General features: G+C 42.4%; 1 protein-coding gene across 2 annotated transcripts in view; it reads left to right on the top strand.

Moving 5' to 3' along the window:
• Positions 1-11,102, top strand: part of TPD52L1 (TPD52 like 1) — a 53,670-nt gene extending 42,568 nt beyond the window's left edge. Inside the window, exons 5-8 of one of the 2 annotated variants that reach the window (XM_077300277.1) lie at positions 1,316-1,330; positions 2,977-3,015; positions 5,966-6,026; positions 10,292-11,102. In XM_077300277.1, the coding sequence (XP_077156392.1) occupies positions 1,316-1,330; positions 2,977-3,015; positions 5,966-6,026; positions 10,292-10,423 (247 nt within the window). In that variant the 3' untranslated portion in view covers positions 10,424-11,102. The remainder of the gene's footprint in view (positions 1-1,315; positions 1,331-2,976; positions 3,016-5,965; positions 6,027-10,291) is intronic. The other variant, XM_077300281.1, reaches the window with a different exon arrangement.
• Positions 11,103-20,606: the final 9,504 nt, after the last annotated feature.

The following is a 20,606-nucleotide window of genomic DNA, read 5'->3' as shown; positions in this document are numbered from 1 at the left end:
AATCTGCTCAGCCCATCAGATCTCCAGTGATCAGTCACAAACCCCTCTGGGCAGAAGCCTCAGCTGGCCCCACTTGCTTTCTAGAAAGACTCAGCAGGCAACAGGAGATGTGTTCATAAGCAGCACTCTGGGAGTCTCTGAATAATGCACAGAGTGAGATATAGACTCCAACTGGTGTGGGCAGGGGGTAATCTTCAAAACGGGGTTTTTTCCCACTGGATAATTTGAGATTGTTGCGGATGATTGATTGTAGACATAGTCTTGCTCTACACAAAATTTCCCTGTGTGTTTTTTTCAAAAAGAAAATCCTGGCAAACAAGTCTATGCAACATACACTCCCTCAAGACAATTTACTATGGACATAAAAAAATGAAATCTAGCTAGGAAATGCTGATGTGAATCAGAAGCTCTTTAAGCACTTCTAGAATTCATGGATGTAGAGATACTTGGATGTTTGTAGTAAGAATCTTCTTAAAAGCTTTAATGCTCAGATGGAGGAATGTCTGTGCTGTGAACTCTACCATTGTGTCCTCCATTTGCATTTCCTTTTCATGCATGTAATTCGTCTCTTATGTCACACCACTACTTGCTAAAAAACTTTTACGTTGCAAATAAAGAATACACATGTGATGCACATGTTACGTTACCATGAACATGTTTGCCAGTAGAACATACTGTGATCAGAAGTGCTGATTGGATGTGAGCCAGTCACCCATTGTGTTGTGACTCCTACCAAACAACTGTGAACTCCTGCCAGACAGGTTTACATTGGGTTTTTGCAAAAGTGCACATGCATAAAGACACTACTGATTCAAACTGGGACCAAAGAGGAGGCTTTTATTAAAACACAAAAATTATTTTTGACAGATATGTTTTGTGAATGATTTAATATAAACAGTTGTCTACTGAGTGTAGAACTCACACAGCAAGAACCTGGGGGTAGTACAACTCAATTGGACTGTGTTTCACATACATAAAAAATCAGTTGCATAGTTCTGCAGAGGAACACAATGAAGCAGCCTATTGAACAGCCATAAATGTGTTAAGGACTAGTTGAACCACTGAAAAATCAGCTCCCTGTTTGCAAATAGCAAACCAAATGTGAACTGAATTGGCAGGTGTTTGAGATGCTTCATGCAAAATTGGCTACTGTATGTAAGTGTTGCTACTGGAACTTATTTTTACTTCAATTTGCATTTATTTTTGACACAGCATGTGAATACTTTTGATGTAGATTATTCTGTGTCCAGCTATTTTCATTACCTAAATGCCAACACTTAATTCTTCTTAATTTTCCCTTGTGCTGCTGCTCCAGGTCACATTCACTTGGGTAAGATAAATGCTTGTTTGGCATGGCTTAGTTTTGTGGAAGAGGACATGACATAACCCTTCAGAATTGTTGCCTGAAGATTAGAAACACGTTATTTTAGCCAGACCATATTTATTTTATACCTTATTTTAATCAGTGCAGAGTCTCCTAAAGAAAACCTGGGATTCAGGATGTTGCTTACTACATTCTTGGCAAGATTGCACAAGATTCAAATTCACATCATGAAGGTCATTCAAAATATGTCACTCTCAGGCAAACATAATTAAACTTCTCGTATATCTTTCAAAAAGTATAATTTTTTCTAGAGGTTGAAATATAAAGTACCAAACGCTTATGGACTGTGAGGTTCTTTTAATATAAGCTGAGGGCAGTTTTGCAGAGGATGCACTTGTATATGATCCATCCATTTATTCGTTTGTGTTCACTACAGTCTTTGGCCAAATGGATGCTGAGGATCTTCACTGCTGTTCAACTCATTCCCAAGGCAAAACTAAAATTTATCCCAAGAGAATTACTCACCGAGCTGCAATAGATGGATATAATTTGGTTTAAGTTTTATGTTGTTATGTTATTGTTGATTAGTGTTTATAATACTATTATGACCTGATTCCCAATTGCCCTTGATACTGTTTCAAGGTTTTTTTAAATTAATATGTGAAACGATAGGTAAATACCTGAATGGGCTGTTGAACTATTTGAGATCCAAATTTTAGTATAGCTGTGGATAATTGGTTCCATGTCACTCACATTCCCATAAGTAAAATGGGATGGACCAGGAGATGATTGTTATATAAGCCTTCATTCCTGATTGAGCAATAGTGATTGAAATTACTAAAATTATAATGGAAGAAAAATATCAGGGATAAAAAAGGGGATGCCTGATTTCCCCATTTTCTTAAATCAGTTTTTCTCTCTAGTCTCTTACAAGTGAACATTACTGTGAAATTTAGATTACATGACACCAAGCTTCTAGCTTTATTTGTCTCTGAAGGAAACTTTAAATGTTGTTGAAGAGCAGTGGCTGACAACTGTAACACCCATTTGAAAAGAGTTTTGACTTTTGAAAGCTTATACCCTCAAAATCTCTTGGTGGTCTCCTGGACTCAAAATCTAAAACTCATATAACATACAAAATAGATTCACCAGAACATATTCTATCAGTCTTTCTGCAGTTGTTGCTGAGATGCTTCAGTCTTGCAGATATCCCTTAGGAGCACCATGAAATTTTATAATCTCTCACCTCAGGCATGTCATGAAAAACTCATACCTTGAATAAAACTTTGTTGGTCTTAAAGATGCTACTGGACTCTAAATTTGTTCTTAGGCTCTTCACCTCACCTCAAGTGCATCACTCCTAGGTTTGCCTATGAATTCTGTATTTGTTTAATACTTTTTAGTAGTTTTTATCAGTGAAAAGGAATTGTGGTTTCACTAGAAATCACATTACTGAAGTTCCTCAGTCAAAAAACTATTAAAAATCTGTGTTCTGTACTGTTCTTTAGGGTTTTTTCATCCTTTTTGACACTTGCATATCTTATAATAGTGACTTCCAGTATAGATTTCTACCATGTCATGAGTATTGATTATAGTACAATCCTGTATTAATTTTTATATTTTTTCTTTTCTCTCCCATTTTCTTGTGACAGTTATTCTATTCGTCATTCCATAAGTATGCCTGCTATGAGGTAAAAGTTGCACATTCTTTTTATAGTGGTCTATTATGAAAATTGCATATTAATGTATTACTGAAATGGTGTGTAATTCTGTTAGCTGTTGTGAAATACTCATGTTAATATTGGGTGACGGGAGTTCTCTACCTTTTAACATACTGTTACTTTATTTTAAACACACACATAAAATATCCTGTATGCTCATGTTGTAGGTAGACATTTATACTGCACTCAGAATGGACCTAGAGATACAGAGGAAATAGGACATACACATGATGAACATTCCTTTTATAACACTTCAGTCATGCTTTTTGGCACATTGCTAGGGAATTGGCTTCTTCCAGAAAGGGGAAAGATGCAATTCATTCTGCTCACCATCCATTCAAATTTAGCCACATCCTAAGCAAAATTGACATAATTTCAATAGATGGCAAACGACCATACACTAAATGAGTATTCCATCTCACACTGACTGGCTCAGAAATAGGAACGATCATGACCTGGCTTACAAATCTTTATTCATGACAAATATTGTCTGGTTCATGGTTCACAAACTGCAGCCCAGCCATGCGCCTCCACAAACTTTAAGGCAGTTTAGGGGGAACAAAAAATAAGGAGTTTGGAGCCACATGGAGCAAACTGCTCCCAAGGTCAGCTGTTTAAAGGGGCTTTCTTCAGCAGCCAGTCCCTTGAAGTTGCTCTCCAAGGAAGCCCCTTTTTCACAGCTGAGCATGGGAACAGTTTGCTCCATGTGGGTCTGGGGTTTAAAGAGGCTTTCTTGGGTTCAACTCCAAATGATTTAAACCAAAAATTGGAGTGGTGATGTGCTATGGAGCACTGCTTCACCTGTTTCTTTTCAGTGGCTTGGAGCTATTTAAATTCCTGCTTTCTGCTTCCTGCAAAAAACAGTGGGAACCAGAAAGCAAGGGTCACAAACTCATACAAACTGGTTCGGCTTATGAACCAACCTCCCAGTTTGTATAGGTTCAGGGTTCAGCCATGAATTGAACAGCAAAAATGTGGTTCATGCCCAGACCTATGTCAGGAGCCAGCCTCAGACCAGTGGAGACTCCTCAGAGGAAGAACTAAGCAGCAAGAACCCAGAACAAACTGAACAACAGGGTGAGGCTGCTGCAGGACAAGCGGCTCAGGACACCCAGCTGAAAGTACTGCAGAAACACCCCAGGCTAGCAGCACATCCAAGGCCAGCTGCAGATCATCAGGCAAAAGCTCTGCAGAAACACCTCCAGAGCACCACAGAAAGCATCTTTGAAGTGTGTTACAAAGTAAAAGGTGCAGTGATTAATAGCCTGTCAAGTGCTGGATGAGGACTAGCAATGGGGGTAAGAACTACTTAAAGGCTTTTGAAACAGCAGCCAGACTTGGAAGCAACTGAGCATTTTTGCCAGTGACCTTGTTGACACTTTGTCAGACTCTTGCCTCTTGTGATTAATTGGAATCTCTAACTGGACTTCTTGGGCTGTGATTTTGGACTGCCGTTCCTTGACTACAATGACCTCCCTCCTGGTTGGATTCATCTTTCTCTGAGCAGCGCTGCTCAAGAAACAGGCAGACTGCTCTTAGCTGTAACCTGACACCTCTAGGATGCAGCCTAAAAGCAGCACATCCTGCAAAGAACTGATGGGACTCTAGGAAAATTGTGACTGGATCATCCTGGTGCCTGTTAAAATTGAACTACAGGTGTGTGTTATCAAGGCAGGAATGAGACAGGAAATTTAATCCTGTTATAGCCCTCTAAAGGGTAGAAGGGCAAAAAGGATAGCAGTCTTCTTCTCTTGTTTTCTTTTAAAAACATTAATAGCATTGAAAGGGAGTTTGATTTTCATTAACAAAACCATGCAGATATAAATAAGATGCAATGGCCCCCTCTGCAGTCTTAATCTGGTTTTGAGCTTCCATGACTATAACTACAATAAATAAATAAATTTAGTAATTGTACATCTGATTCTTTTTTGCAAAGGAAGAAAGTATGAATGTATTTTCATTTGTGTATTGCCCTGAATATTGAGCCATTTTTTCATTCATAGTAAGAGTAAGGTGACCAGATTGTCCTACTTTTGGAGGGACATCTGGTGGTATTTGGCAAATTGTACTTATATTGAAATTAAAAAATATATATCACAATACTATTTTTGTGTTCTATGTGTTCTGTGAAACTTTTTGTTGCTCCGTATAGACCAAATTTTTAATAAGGACCCCCCCCCCCCCGATCAGTGGTGTCCCACTTTATCAATGTTAAAATCTGGTCATCTTAAGTAAGAGGGCCCTTCTTTCCTCAATCTACCACTTAACCTTGGGCAGAAAAAGGCAGTTGGGATGATGTGAAACATGCACATCTTGTGTATGCAGTCATAGAGGACTCTAGGGTACATTTGTTTTGCATAGAACATCTAGTCCAGGCTTTCCCAACCAGGGTTTCCTGAAACCCTGGGGTTTCTTGATTGCCAGTCTCAGGTCCCTCTTCAGTGGTGGCACCAGCCCTATGTCCCCTTGAAGAGAAATTTCAGAGACCAGCTGATTTAAGCAGATCAGATTCACCTTCTAGTTACTAGTTGCTTGCACTTGAGTGCATATTGTTACTATTTCATTAGCCAATTAGAGGTTCAGTATGACCCTCCCAAATCTCAAAACAATTCAATTGGGCGATACTAGAGATTAATTTATTATGGAATATTAATTTAATTAATTTTAAGATTATTTTAATTATTTTATGTAATTTCAAATATGTTGTGATCTGTTCTGTCGGCTGAAATAGAGCAGAATAGAAGTTCAAAGAAATAACATTTTTTAATTGAAATTTGGAGGCAATGGCAAATATTTAATTGTAATTACTGAACTATAGATATATATCCTGACAAAAAGTAATTTGTTATTGCAGCATTACCTAGTAGAAACTGAGGACATGAACCTATTAAAGAGCTAACAGTTTTGTGGTTTATTTCAGGAATTCTCCTACATTCAAATCCTTTGAAGAAAAGGTTGAGACCACTGTCACAAGCCTTAAGGTATGCAGCAGAAGAAGTGTGATAGGCTAGATCTGTATCTGTGTAGTTTTGTATGAATCTGAAAATAACACAAGTCGTAGGGACAATTCATACCTTGTCCATGATCAGCCACTGATTTGTTCCATCACTTTTGGGAAGGGAGAGAGATGTTATCTGCAAGTTATCTGTAAGTATTGAACTGGAGTGTGGTCCAGATGTGAGCCCTTCTAAGTGTTCTCATGAGAATCCTGGTTGCTGCATTCTGGATCAGTTGTAGTTTCTGGGTCAGGGATAAGGGCAGACCTGCATAGAGTTGCCTGCTACCAGGTCATTCGGTAATTGCAGGGCTTTAAATTTTGTTTCTGTGGGGTTTTATGTTTTGATGGTAACCTACCATGAGACAGTCCTTGATAGCAGTGGGATATAAATTGAAAAAATAAATAAAATAAATAACTAGTCAATAGTATGCACAAAGGTTCTTTTTTTATTATGATGATGAATTATTTTTTATTTTCATAAAGATAGAAATATAGAATAGAGACAATGTAAATTATTAATACAGAGAATAGTAAAATATAGTCATCGCTTGAAAATATAAGACCCCACATTAACTACACAATGGTATGGACTTCTGCCCAAAGCTATAAACTTTTTCACATTTCCACCACATTTAAGAAGAGAAGGCCACTCTGTTACCACCCCTCCAACACTTGTTTACATAGTTCTTAACAATTTTAACAGTCATTTTTGGTGTCCCATAACACCTATAAAACAATTTATACTTAACACAATCTTAGAGCCATCCATATTTCCACCACATTTAGGAAAAGAGGCCTACTTAGTTGTACAGAAGAAAAATATATAAGTTGTTATATAAGCATAAGCTGTTAATACAAAAAATGGTAAAATAAAGTCTTCGTTGGCCACATTTACACCTCCTCGATTAGGTGCCTCCCTTTAGTCATGCCTTAAGTTTAGACTGGGAGTCACTGCGGAGATATATTCAATAATACAGATTCAGCTTGCATAGGAAATCTAAGACCCCACACTAACTACATCCTAACCCTGCCCTTGGTGCCGCGGGCGCCGCGGACTAAATAAAGCCGTAAGGGCTTAGGGGGAGGAGTTAGGGCGAGCTCTGTCCGGGATGAGGAAGGGTGCCAATTGGCCCCTTCCTCCGGACAGACCATCAGCGGGGCCAATCGGCAGGCGCAAAGCGCCTGCCGATTGGCCTTTCCGATTCCCGCCCTGCCGAAAAGGGAGCAAGTTGCTCCCTTGCCAGTGGCCTGATGCGTCAGGAGGCGCGAAGCGCCTCGCAGCTGGCGGGCGCTCCCTTGCCGGAGGCCTGATGCGTCGGAGGTGCGAAGTGCCTCTCGCCGCGTCAGGTCACCAGCCAGGGAGCCCCCGCCAGCCGCGCTGAGCGCGGCTGCAGGGGGCTCCCTTGCCTAGCCCCCGCTGTATTGTGATTACAGTGGGCTTGATTACTAGTAATAGTATAAACTTACAATGAGCAATAAAATATAGTCTTCATCTGTTATACTTAAACCCACTCCATTAGGTGTCTCTTTTTAGTTAAGCTTTAATTTTAGGCTGAAAGGCACTGCGGAGATATATATTTAATAATACAGATTCAGCTTACTTAGAAGATCTTAGACCCCACATTAACTTCTTGACCCTAGTAAAAAAGAAGAGAAAGAAGGGGAAAAGCCCCACTTTTTCATGACATTGCCTTGAAAATGTGCCAGAATAACGAGAGGATTTCAGTCATTGCTTCTCCTTTCCCTTAATACAGATTCAGCTTACATAGGAAATCTGAGACCCCATGTTGACTACACAACGGTATAGACTTTTGCCCCAAACTTATAAGCTTTTTCACATTTCCGCCATATATAGGGAAAGAAGCCTACTTTGTTACCACATTTCGAACGTTTGTTAACATAATTTTTAGTAATTTTTATAGTCCCTTTTAGTGTCACATACATCTATAAAACATTTCATACTTGACACATTCTAAGAGCCATCCTGACAGGTATATTTTCAGATTTGAATTAAATGCTTAACATCAAACATTCCTTGCAGAACAGTATGAGCTTTGGCCCTATGGCAATACACTAATAAAGAAGAAATAAAGGGGGAGAGAAACCCCGTTTTGTATTTCTGGCACATACGATTATATTGCCTATGTGCCTACAGTAGAAAAGAAAAAAAGAGAAAAAAATTCAACCTCTGCTTCTCCTTTCCCTTCCCCGGTCTTCTTAAGGGGGTCTCATATCGAGGCTTGCTGCATCTTGTTGTTCCCGTAGACTTGTGTTCTGTCCAGTTGGCCTTTGGTGTAGAAAGTGCAGCTGTACTCTTTCCCGCAGTGTATGCATCGATGAATCTTGAGGCAGTTGCACCTCCTGGACTCCAATATCAATACAATTTTTTTCCCGAGAAGCTCCTTTAAATCGATTACTTTCACAGCAGATCCATATATCTTGTGATTGGTTCTTGTGAACTGTTGCTTTGAGATGGCTGTATGTCTTTTTAAGAAGGGTGACCTTATCTAGGCTGCAAGGCTCCGACATCCCCTTTTCCATCTCCATAATTTCAAATTTCTCTTCTGCTGATGGTCTTCCACCTTGTTTAGAGCTATCATCAGCCACTGTTATTGATCCATCATTCCTGTTAGAGACTTCTTCCTTGCCGTCTTGGATCTCCTTGAAAATATTTTTAAGCAATCCTTCTGTAAATGCTTTCAAATCCTGGGTTTGTTTCTCTATTAGATGAGCCAATCAGTGAAACCATTTAACAACATTAAAACCATTACAAATGTTTCAACTCTAACTGCTGGTTATCAATTAAGCATCTCCCTTCTTAGTCTCAGGTGGAAGAGAATTACAGAGGAGGGCCTATTGATGGTATTTATCTGAAACAACTCCTTAGCTCATTGGCCTCAACTGAACACCTGGTGAAAGATCTCCATTTTGCAGGGCCTTCAGAACTGTGACAGTTCCTGTAGGGCTTGGACCTCTTCCAGGAGCCCATCCTACCAGGTAGGGGCCAGGATTGAGGCAGCCTGGCCCTGGTTGACATTAAGTGCATGTCTTTAGGGCCTTGATCACCAGCCTGTTCATGTTGGCACAGCAAAGCACTCACTAGGGGAAAATAGTAAGTTAGGTGGTGCCTTAGGTACATTGGGCCCAGACCATGGATGATCTTAAAGGCTAATACCAATACCTTGAACCTGATCTAAAATTCAATCAGAAGCCAATACAGCTGCCTCAGTACAGGTCAAATACGGGCCTTCCCCGGTGTTCTAGTGAGCATCCGTGCCACGGTATTCTGGACTAATTGTAGTTTGCAGGGCAGGCCTGTGTAAAGAGTTATTTGGCTGGAGGTGAGCATTGTGTGGACCACTGTGGCCAGGTGTTCTGCAGTCAGGTAGTATGCTAATAGCTTAGCATGGAGGAAGAAGAAGAAGAGTTGGTTCTTATATGCCGCTTTTCCCTACCTGGAGGCTCAAAGCGACTTACCCATTCCTCTCCCCACAACAGACACCCTGTGGGGTGGGTGAGGCTGAGAGAGCCCTGATATTGCTGCTCAGTCAGAACAGTTTTATCAGTGCCGTGGCGAGCCCAAGGTCACCCAGCTGGTTGCATGTGGGGGGGGGGCGCAGAATCGAACCTGGCATGCCAGATTAGAAGTCCACACTCCTAACCACTACACCAAACTGGCTATCAAGGAGGTGGTAGAATGCCCGTTGTGCTACTGTGGTGACTTGTGCCTTCATATATAAGGAGGCACAGAAAATCACACCCAGGTTCCTAACAGATTGTGAGGCTGTCAGCTGTACACTGTGTAGGCAAGGCAGCCATGCTTCCTCTCCAAGTCCTTTTCTACCCAGCCACAGGACCTGCATCTTGGGAGGGGTTGAGTTTCAGGTGGCTCTTCTTGATCCAAACCACCACTGCTTCCAAACAACTGGCGAATATTTCCGGGAGGGAGTCCAGGCAGCCATCGACCAGGAGACAGAGTTGCGTGTCATCTGTGTATTAGTTGTAGCAACTTTCAACAAAGGAACTGTTTAAATATCCATTATTTCCATGCCACCTTTTCTTAAGGTACTCACCTTTACAATTCTCACTTTATTAAGAGCTAAAGAAACAAAAGTGACTTGTTATTTACAGTCAGAGATTATATCTACTTACAGTGGTCTGAAGCATACATTTATTTAGCCAGTAACAGAAGAAAAGGGAGCCTTCTTGTTTACCCAGATGGTCATTGGCCTTGCTTGCTCCTTTCAGACAAAAGTTGGAGGTGCCAGCCAGAGTGGAGGAAGCTTTGAAGAGGTCCTAAGTTCTGCTGCCCATGCCAGTGCCCAGAGTTCCAGTGTGGGCACTCGCCTTCCAGAAACAGAAGAGGAGCTTCAGTGCTAGATTGAAGAAATGCTTAAGATCAATTCAGCTATGTAAGCACTGCATATATTCTCCAGCTGAATAGTTATGATCAAGTGGAAAAGTGTCATTTTGAACCACTATGATTCTCTTGTTCAGACTTATGGGCAGATTAATGATGTCCAGTCAGAGATGGCTCCTGGTTTTCTAGCAGTTTTCTTTGTGGCTCTGGAACATGGACAAAATAAGTGTGTTCTACATGTGTCAACAGACTCAGTGTCATTTTATAAATGCTTCTTAATGACATTTAGTGTCTGCAAGAAATGGTTGTTCTGCTTTGCAAATGACCTCTACAAGTGTTGTACTTTAGAAATGTGTCCATATGTGTGTATATATGTTTATATATTTTCAGTAATCAGTTCAAATAATATATGCTTTAAATTTGATTTGATACTTGGTTTTGTGAAGAAGTGATCAGCTTGTCCTTAATTTCTTATTTCCTCTTTTCATTTCTACAAATGTTCTGCTTTGATCTTTGACTGGTTTTATTTAAAGGTCAAGCTGCAGTTTTAGACATGACATCTGTCCTAGGTCTACAAGCCTACTATTGTTCCACAGCCTCCATTTGATTCTGTGACTTGGTGGATTGCTACCTTTTGTAATGAGCCGCCAGTGCCACAGTAAAAGTATATCTTTGTTACAAATAAACTGTTTTCCTCTACTCAAGGACTCTGGCTGTGCTCTTGCTGCAAGCTGCCGTTTCTTTACAATCAGAAAATAAACTATGTAGAGACATCAAGTGTTCAGAAAAATCTGTTAAGTAACACTATTTAGCTTCTATTCTAGAACAAATTTTAATTGCTTTAAAAATGTTTTGTTAAACATGTCATCAAAATCCTTTGTTTTAATTAAGATAAAGCTGATGAAGACAAAACTAAGAATATAAGAAGAGCCCTGCTGGTCCATCTAGTCCAGTATCCTGACTCACACAGTGGCCAGCCAATTCCTCTGGGGACTTCCCCCTGATGTTGCCTCGTGGCTCTTGGATTCAGAGAATTTGTGGTTCTGAATGTGGTGGTTCCCTCAGTGATGATGGCTAGGCTTATCCTCCATAAATCTATCCAATCCCCTTTTAAAACTGTTAATTCCTGTGGCCATCAATACATCCTCTGGCAGTGAATTCCACATGTTAATTGCTCTGTATAAAATACTATTTCCTTTTGTCCATCCTGAACCCATTGCCCATTAGGTTCATTGGAAGTTCTAGCATCTTGGGAAAGTTGCTATATATGGTCCTCATTCACCATTGTACCCTCACTCCAAAGTTCTATATTCAAGTGGATAGCCATGTTGGTCTGAAGTAGTACAACAAAAATAGAGTCCAATAGCACCTTTAAGAGCAACAAAGATTTATTCAAGGCTTAACAGAATCAGCAGGGAAAGAAGCCCTGTTGAGCAGTGGTTCTCAACCTCGGTGTCGGGACCCCTTCGGGGATTGAACAACTTTTCTCAGGGCTTGCGGCAGGGCAAACAGTTTGGCCGGGGGTGGGGGGGAGACACACCATCCACACAACAGTCTTGTGGGGTAGATCAAGGTAGAGCGTTTGTATGGAGCAGTGGAAAAGAGCAAGATTGGCATGGTGGGACAAGAGGCAGAACTGAACTGAGACCCCCCCCCCCCCAACAAAAAAAAATTATATACAATCATGAACAATGGATCTTCAAGCCATTGGTCAATTTTGGTTTAATTTCTGTGAAAGAACACTTGCATAATTTTATGGTTGGGGGTCACCACAACATGAGGAACTGTAATGAGCATTAGGAAAGTTGAGAACTACTGCTGTTGAGTTTGACTCTAGTCTGGCACTGTGAAGAGACATGAGAGGTGTAGAATAAATCTTTGTTGGTCTTAAAGGTGCTATTGGACTCTATTTTTGTTGTCCAAAGTTCTATTACACTCTATTCTTACTCTGGGTAAACAATAAACCCTTTGGACCCCAGTGTCTTAAAAATCTAGGTCATTATTCCCCACACCAATAAATCCACATATTGAGATTCCTGATCAGCCCATCTAGCTGACCCTAAACACAGAACCAGCAGCACTTCTGAGAATGCTACTTTTGAGGCCCTGGCCTTAAACTTTCTGCCTGTGACCTAAATTTTTCTCCCAGGAGTATTCCTTCTAAGGAATCTGATCCCTCCTCAGACTAACGTAATATTTCAAGGCACCCAAAAACTTACACCTCAAATAAAATTTTGGTCTAAAAAGTGCCACTACATGCAAACTTTGTTCTTCTATTCTAGTTAACTTTTTCTCATAAAAGAACGTTGATTCACTGATGAGTAAGGGTAAGAAATGTATGGTAACATTTAGTTCAGGATGACATATGTAAATGTTAATGCCCTCAGAAGTTTTACTTTTCACTTCAAATGGCTTGGTCAAGGTGGGGGTGGATGATCAGGCGCTAAGCATGAGACTGTATCTTCTGGAACTTCCCTGGTGAAAAAAACACTGTTTTTCTTGCAAAATTTTGTGCCTACTATGAACCTTGACTTGTACATAAATGTGAGTCACAGGAAGCATCTTCTAAAGGCTGATTCATACAACTAGCACCTACTTTTCTTAAGCAGAAATTGATGTGGAAAACTATCATCTATGATCCCTTGTACTGTAAACTTCTTTGTTTTGTAGAGAATAGAATGGGTCTGAATCTTTTTATTAATATATATTTTTTATTTTCATAAAGATAGAAATATAGAAAAGAGACAGTATAAGTTATTAATACAAAGAATAGTAAAATATAGTCTTCATTTGTTACACTTACAGTCCCTCCATTAAGTGCCTCCTTTTAGTTATGCTTTGAGTTTAGGCTGGGAGGCCCTGCGGAGATATATTTAATAATACAGACTCAGCTTACATAGGAAATATAAGACCCCACCTTAACTACACAATGGTATGAACTTTTGCCCAAAGCTTATAAACTTTTTCACGTTTCCACCACATTTAAGAAGAGAAGCCTACTTTGTTACCACATTTCCAACATTTGTTAACATAGTTTTTAACAATTTTAACCATCATTTTTGGTGTCCCATAACACCTATAAAGCAATTTATACTTGACACAGTCTAAGAGCCATCCTGACAGATATTCAACACCATATTTCAGATTTGAATTAAGTGCTTAATATTGAACATTTCTTGTAGAACAATATAAACGTTGGCCCTATAACAATACACTAATAAAAAAAGAAAAAAGGGTAAAAAAAACCACTTTATTTCGAACACTTCAGCATACATGGGAAATCTAAGACCCCACGTTAACTACGCAATAGTATGAACTTTTGCCCAGAATTTATACGCTTTTTCACATTTCCACCATATTTAGGAAAAGAGGCCTACTTAGTTATCACCTTTCCAGACAGTTACTTTTGGTGTCACATACCACCTATGAAACATTTTATACTTGACGCAGTCTAAGAGCCATCCTGACAGATATTCAACCCCATGTTTTTGGATTTGAATTAAATGCTTAACATTAAACATTTCTTATAGAACAGTAGAACATTTCTTGTAGAACTTTGGCCCTATAACAGTAAAGAAGAAAAAAATCTTTTTAGCACAGTATTATGTTGAGCTAGCTCTCAGAATCATGTTGTTGTTGTTATGTGCGAAGTCGTGTCCAACCCATCGCGACCCCATGGACAATGATCCTCCAGGCCTTCCTGTCCTCTACCATTCCCTGGAGTCCATTTAAGTTTGCACCTACTGCTTCAGGGACTCCATCCAGCCACCTCATGCTCTGTCGTCCCCTTCTTCTTTTGCCCTCGATCGCTCCCAGCATTAGGCTCTTCTCCAGGGAGTCCTTCCTTCTCATGAGGTGGCCAAAGTATTTGAGTTTCATCTTCAGGATCTGGCCTTCTAAAGAGCAGTCAGGGTTGATCTCCTCTAGGACTGACCGGTTTGGTCGCCTTGCAGTCCAAGGGACTCGCAAGAGTCTTCTCCAGGACCAGAGTTCAAAAGCCTCAATTCTTTGACGCTCGGCCTTCCTTATGGTCCAACTTTCGCAGCCATACATTGCAACTGGGAAGACCATAGCCTTGACTAAACGCACTTTTGTTGGCAGGGTGATGTCTCTGCTTTTTAGGATGCTGTCTAGATTTGCTTTCCTCCCCAGGAGCAAGCGTCTTTTAATTTCTTTGCTGCAGTCCTCATCTGCAGTGATCTTGGAGCCCAGGAAAATAAAATCTGTCACTATCTCCATTTCTTCCCCATCTATTTGCCAGGAATTGAGAGGGCCGGATGCCATGATCTTTGTTTTCTTGATGTTGAGTTTCAAGCCAACCTTTGCACTCTCCTCCTTCACCCGCATCAACAGGCTCTTTAGTTCCTCTTCACTTTCTGCCATTAGAGTGGTATCATCTGCATATCTGAGGTTGTTGATATTTCTCCCTGCAATCTTGATCCCAATTTGTGACTCCTCTAATCCCGCATTTCTCATGATGTGCTCTGCATACAAGTTAAATAGGCAAGGCGACAGTATACAGCCTTGTCGAACTCCTTTCTCAAGGAGAAAGACACGGCGAGGCCGCTCCACCGGCCGGGAGAAGGTTCGCTATTGATCCCGCTGGGGGGGGGGCCGCCACCTTCTCCCGGCCACTGGAGCAGCCTTTCCGCGTCACACACGTGGCAAGGCCGCTCTAGCGGCCGGGAGAAGGCTCGCTATCGCTGCCGGTGGGGGGGGGGCCGCCACCTTCCCCTGGCCGCTGCAATGGCCTGGCCGCGTCGCTGACGCGGCCAGGCCGCTCCAGCGGCCGGGAGAAGGCTCGAGATTGATGCCGGTGGGGGGGGCGCCGCCTTCTCCCAGCCGCTCCGCCGTTGCTGCCCCGCTGCCGTCCGCACCACGGCTGGAACGCCGCCAAAACCGCCGCTGCTGGGCCGCCACCCCCGCACCACGCCATGTGGTCGCCCGCCTCAGGCCCGCACGGAACCACCGTCCTGACCGCTGAGGACCCGGCAACGCCGAAGACAGATAGGCCGCTTCCCCCAAATCCAGCCCCAGCCCCGCTTCAGCCTTCCGTCGTCCACTGGGGGGAGGAGGAGAAAGGCTTCTGCAGCCCCACAGACCCCATCCACGGCTACGCAGAAACCTTTGGGAGTCAGGGGGGGGAGTCCGAGGCCTTCTAGTGCCCATTTTATTTTCAGTTAAAATGGGCTTTAGATCTAGTGGGTAGATAAATGATCAGCTGTTGTAACTTGTATCCAAATGTCAGTAATATTCTTTCGGAACTATGACCGGCAGTTCAGGGAACATCACAGCTACCATTGGAGAAGGTACATTTAAGATGGAACCCATAATTGCCATACGGAGGTGGACTATGCAAATATTTGGCATATTCAGTGAAAGAATTTTCTGATAAGTGTTTGTGGTGCATGTTTATGCCCCCTTCCCTAGGAACACACAGCAAATTCTTGTATGCATCATCAGTATGCCATGAAGATACTTCCATCTGACTTTTCAAAGTCTGTTCTATTGTTAAAATTGTTAATTTATTATGGGATTTAAGTAATCATATCTGAGGCAATGTCACAAACTCCAGTTTTCAAAGTACTGTTTGAAAAAACTAGAGCCAGATCCAGTTTACTCATATTCCATACAGATGTTTGCTGGCTATTATAGAGACAGAAATGAGAGAAGAAATATCCACATTCATGAAAGGAGGGGACTGCTAAAGACACAACTTTAACATGAGAATCTATAGCTGACCACTCTGGGTTTTGGGTTTCTTTGGGTTTTTTTGGCAAAGATTGGTTACTGAATTTTTGTATAAACCATATTTATGATTCGGGAGAAGGCGACGCAGCCTCCGGGGACCTCCTCCTTCCTGGGCGAGTTGGGAGGGTGTGCAGCTGGAAAGGATCAGGGCCGCTGCATCTTCAACGCGGCGTCCCTTCTCCTTTCCCCGCAGCAAGGTGCAGTCTCTAGCGGCCAAGGAGGCAATGGGGAGGCACACTTCGCACACCTCCCCGGTCCTGGATTGACACTAGGAAGGGCTCCTGATTCGCCCCTCCGACTTTTTATCCCGGACAGAGCCCACCCTAACTCCTCCCAACTTGCCCTTACTCCTTTATTTAATCCACTCCGCAGGAGCGGATTAAAGATAAGCCAAAGTACCGTATTGGCCGGCGTATAAGACGACTGGGCATATAAAATGACCCAACATTCCCACTCAAAATATAGTTTGTTACATTACATTACAGTACCTGTCAGTGTCAGCATTGTACGGCAGCAGCGCGACCGCAGAGCCTCTGCCCCGCCCCTGCATCTCCCTGTGACTGGCACTAATGCGCATGTGCAAGCTCTGTGAAGACAAGGGGCGGGCCGAAGCGCCACTGCTTCCCGCCGAGCAGAACAGGCCGGTCACGCCGAAAAGGCTGGCATCCCTTGCTCGCTGCTGATGCTCGCCGCAGCCACGGTGATGACCCACCGTGGCCACGCTGGATACCGCGTGATACTGGATGGAATGTAGAATGAGGTGGGCAGGCATTGGGAAGCCATTATGAGCAGCTATGTCTATCCCAACTGAAGTGCACCCGGCGTATAGGACGACCCCCCCCCACTTGGAGGCATGTTTTTCAGGGGGGAAAAGTAGTCTTATATGCCAGCAAATACTTGCAACTTGATCCAAAATGCCTGTTCATCTTTCTTGTTTATTGCTTACCAAAGATAATCCTCATTGCTTCTTGTATACATAAGATCCTTAGATTGACCGTTTACGCACTGGAGGTTTCATGCTGGGCTGCAGGCTGGAGTTTTAGTCGTGGCAGGTTGCCCCACCTCTCCTGCACCTCATCTGCCCCTTTCTCCTGCATGGGAGCTGGAGCAGTGAAGTTCCCAGTGCATAAACGGTGATTGTATGGAATTTCTAAATCCAGTAACAACTTCTGTCTAAGCAAAAGCTCCTGCTGAATCTACATAGAAAAAAGTAAGGATTGTTGTTGTTATGTGCGAAGTCGTGTCCGACCCATCGCGACCCCATGGACAATGATCCTCCAGGCCTTCCTGTCCTCTACCATTCCCCGGAGTCCATTTAAGTTTGCACCTACTGCTTCAGTGACTCCATCCATCCACCTCATTCTCTGTCGTCCCCTTCTTCTTTTGCCCTCGATCTCTCCCAGCATTAGGCTCTTCTCCAGGGAGTCCTTCCTTCTCATGAGGTGGCCAAAATATTTGAGTTTCATCTTCAGGATCTGGCCTTCTAAAGAGCAGTCAGGGCTGATCTCCTCTAGGACTGACTGGTTTGTTCGCCTTGCAGTCCAAGGGACTCGCAAGAGTCTTCTCCAGCACCAGAGTTCAAAAGCCTCAATTCTTTGACGCTCGGCCTTCCTTATGGTCCAACTTTCGCAGCCATACATTGCAACTGGGAAGACCATAGCCTTGACTAAACGCACTTTTGTTGGCAGGGTGATGTCTCTGCTTTTTAGGATGCTGTCTAGATTTGCCATAGCTTTCCTCCCCAGGAGCAAGCGTCTTTTAATTTCTTTGCTGCAGTCCCCATCTGCAGTGATCTTGGAGCCCAGGAAAATAAAATCTGTCACTATCTCCATTTCTTCCCCTTCTATTTGCCAGGAATTGAGAGGGCCGGATGCCATGATCTTTGTTTTCTTGATGTTGAGTTTCAAGCCAACTTTGGCACTCTCCTCCTTCACCCGCATCAACAGGCTCTTTAGTTCCTCTTCACTTTCTGCCATTAGAGTGGTATCATCTGCATATCTGAGGTTGTTGATATTTCTCCCTGCAATCTTGATCCCAATTTGTGACTCCTCTAATCCCGCATTTCTCATGATGTGCTCTGCATACAAGTTAAATAGGCAAGGCGACAGTATACAGCCTTGCCGAACTCCTTTCTCAATTTTGAACCAGTCAGTGATTCCATGTTCAGTTCTCACTGTTGCTTCTTGACCTGCATATAAATTTCTCAAGAGACAAATAAGATGCTCTGGTATTCCCATCTCTTTAAGAACTTGCCACAATTTGTTGTGCTCCACACAATCAAAGGCTTTAGCATAGTCAATGAAGCAGAAGTAGACGTTCTTCTGGTACTCCCTAGCTTTCTCCATGATCCAGCGTATGTTGGCAATTTGATCTCTAGTTCCTCTGCCTCTTCGAAATCCTGCCTGTACTTCTGGAAGTTCTCGGTCCACATATTGCTGGAGCCTAGCTTGTAGGATTTTGAGCATAACTTTGCTAGCATGAGAAATTAGTGCAATGGTGCGGTAGTTTGAACATTCTTTGGCATTGCCCTTCTTTGGGATTGGAATGTAAACTGACCTTTTCCAATCCTGTGGCCATTGTTGAGTTTTCCAAATTTGCTGGCATATTGAGTGTAGCACTTTTACTGCATCGTCCTTTAAGATTTTGAATAGTTCAACTGGAATGCTGTCACTACCACTAGCTTTATTGTTGCTCAGACTTCCTAAGGCCCATTTGACTTCACATTCCAGGATGTCTGGCTCCAGGTCAGTAACTACCCCATTGTGGTCATCAGGGATGTTAAAGCTCGCTCTTTTAAAAGTTCTTCTGTATAATTTTGCCACCTTTGTTTGATCTCTTCTGCTTCTGTGAGGTCCCTACCATTTTGGTCCCTTATCATACCCATCTTTGCATGAAACGTTCTCTTCATATCTCCAATTTTCTTGAAAAGATCTCTGGTCCTCCCCATTCTATTGTTTTCTTCTATTTGTTTGCACTGTTCATTTAAGAAGGCATTCTTATCTCTTCTAGCTTTTCTCTGGAATTCTGCATTCAATTGGGTGTATCTTTCTCTTTCTCCCTTGCCTTTCACTTCCCTTCTCTCCTTAGCTATTTGTAAAGCTTCCTCAGACAGCCATTTTGATTTCTTGCATTTCTTTTTCTTTGGGATGGTTTTAGTTGCTACCTCTTGTACAATGTTGCGAACCTCCGTCCATAGTTCTTCAGGCACTCTGTCTATCAGATCTAATTCCTTAAATCTATTTGTCACCTCCACTGTGTATTCGTCAGGGATATGATTTAGTTCATACCTGAGTGGCCTAGTGCTTTTCCCTACTTTCTTCAATTTAAGCCTAAATTTTGCAACAAGAAGCTCATGATCTGAACCACAATCAGCTCCTGGTCTTGTTTTTATTGACTGGATAGAACTTTTCCATCTTTGGCTGCAGAGCACATAGTCAATCTGATTTCTGTGTTGACCGTCTGGTGATGTCCATGTGTAGAGTCGTCTCTTGGGTTGCTGGAAAAGAGTGTTTGCTATGACCATTGTATTCTCTTGACAAAATTCTACCAGCCTGTGCCCTGCTTCATTTTGTACTCCAAGGCCAAACTTGCCTGTTATCCCGGTTATCTTTTGGCTTCCTACTTTAGCATTCCAATCCCCCATGATGATAAGCACATCATTTTTGGGCGTTGCTTCTAGAAGGTGTTGTAGGGCTTCATAGAACTGATCAACTTCATCCTCTTCAGCAGCAGTGGTTGGGGCGTAGACCTGGATCACTGTGATGTTGAATGGTTTGCCTTGGATTCGAACTGAGATCATTCTGTCATTTTGGGGATTGTATCCCAAGACTGCTTTTCCTACTCTCTTATTGATTATGAATGCTACTCCATTTCTTCTGCGAGATTCTTGTCCACAGTAGTATACCTGATGGTCATCTGAATTAAATTCACCCATTCCTGTCCATTTTAGTTCACTGATTCCTAAAATGTCGATGTTCAGTCTTCTCATTTCTTGTTTAACCACGTCCAGCTTGCCTTGATTCATGGATCTGACGTTCCAGGTTCCTATGGAATAAAAATCTTTACAGCATCTTTTCGCCACCAGTTACTTCCACAACTGAGCGTCCTTTCGGCTTTGGCCCAGCCGCTTCATTCATTCTGGCGCTACTCGTACTAGCCGTCTGCTCATCCCCAGTAGCATATTGGACACCTTCCGACCTGAGGGGCTCATCTTCCAGCGTCATATCGTTATGCCTATTGGAACTGTCCATAGAGTTTTCATGGCAAAGATACTGGAGTGGTTTGCCATTGCCTTCTCCAGTGGATCACCTTTTGTCAGAGCTCTCAGCTATGACCTGTCCGTCTTGGGTGGCCCTGCACGGCATAGCTCATAGCTTCACTGAACTACGCAAGCCCCCTTGCCACAACAAGGCAGCGAACCTTGAAGGGGGAAAGTAAGGATACGTTCCTTAA

The sequence above is a fragment of the Paroedura picta genome, chromosome 1 (assembly GCF_049243985.1).
Source record: "Paroedura picta isolate Pp20150507F chromosome 1, Ppicta_v3.0, whole genome shotgun sequence".
Lineage (NCBI taxonomy): Eukaryota > Metazoa > Chordata > Lepidosauria > Squamata > Gekkonidae > Paroedura > Paroedura picta.
The sequence above is the reverse complement of the archived record's forward strand: the minus strand, read 5'-3'. Positions and strand labels throughout refer to the sequence as shown.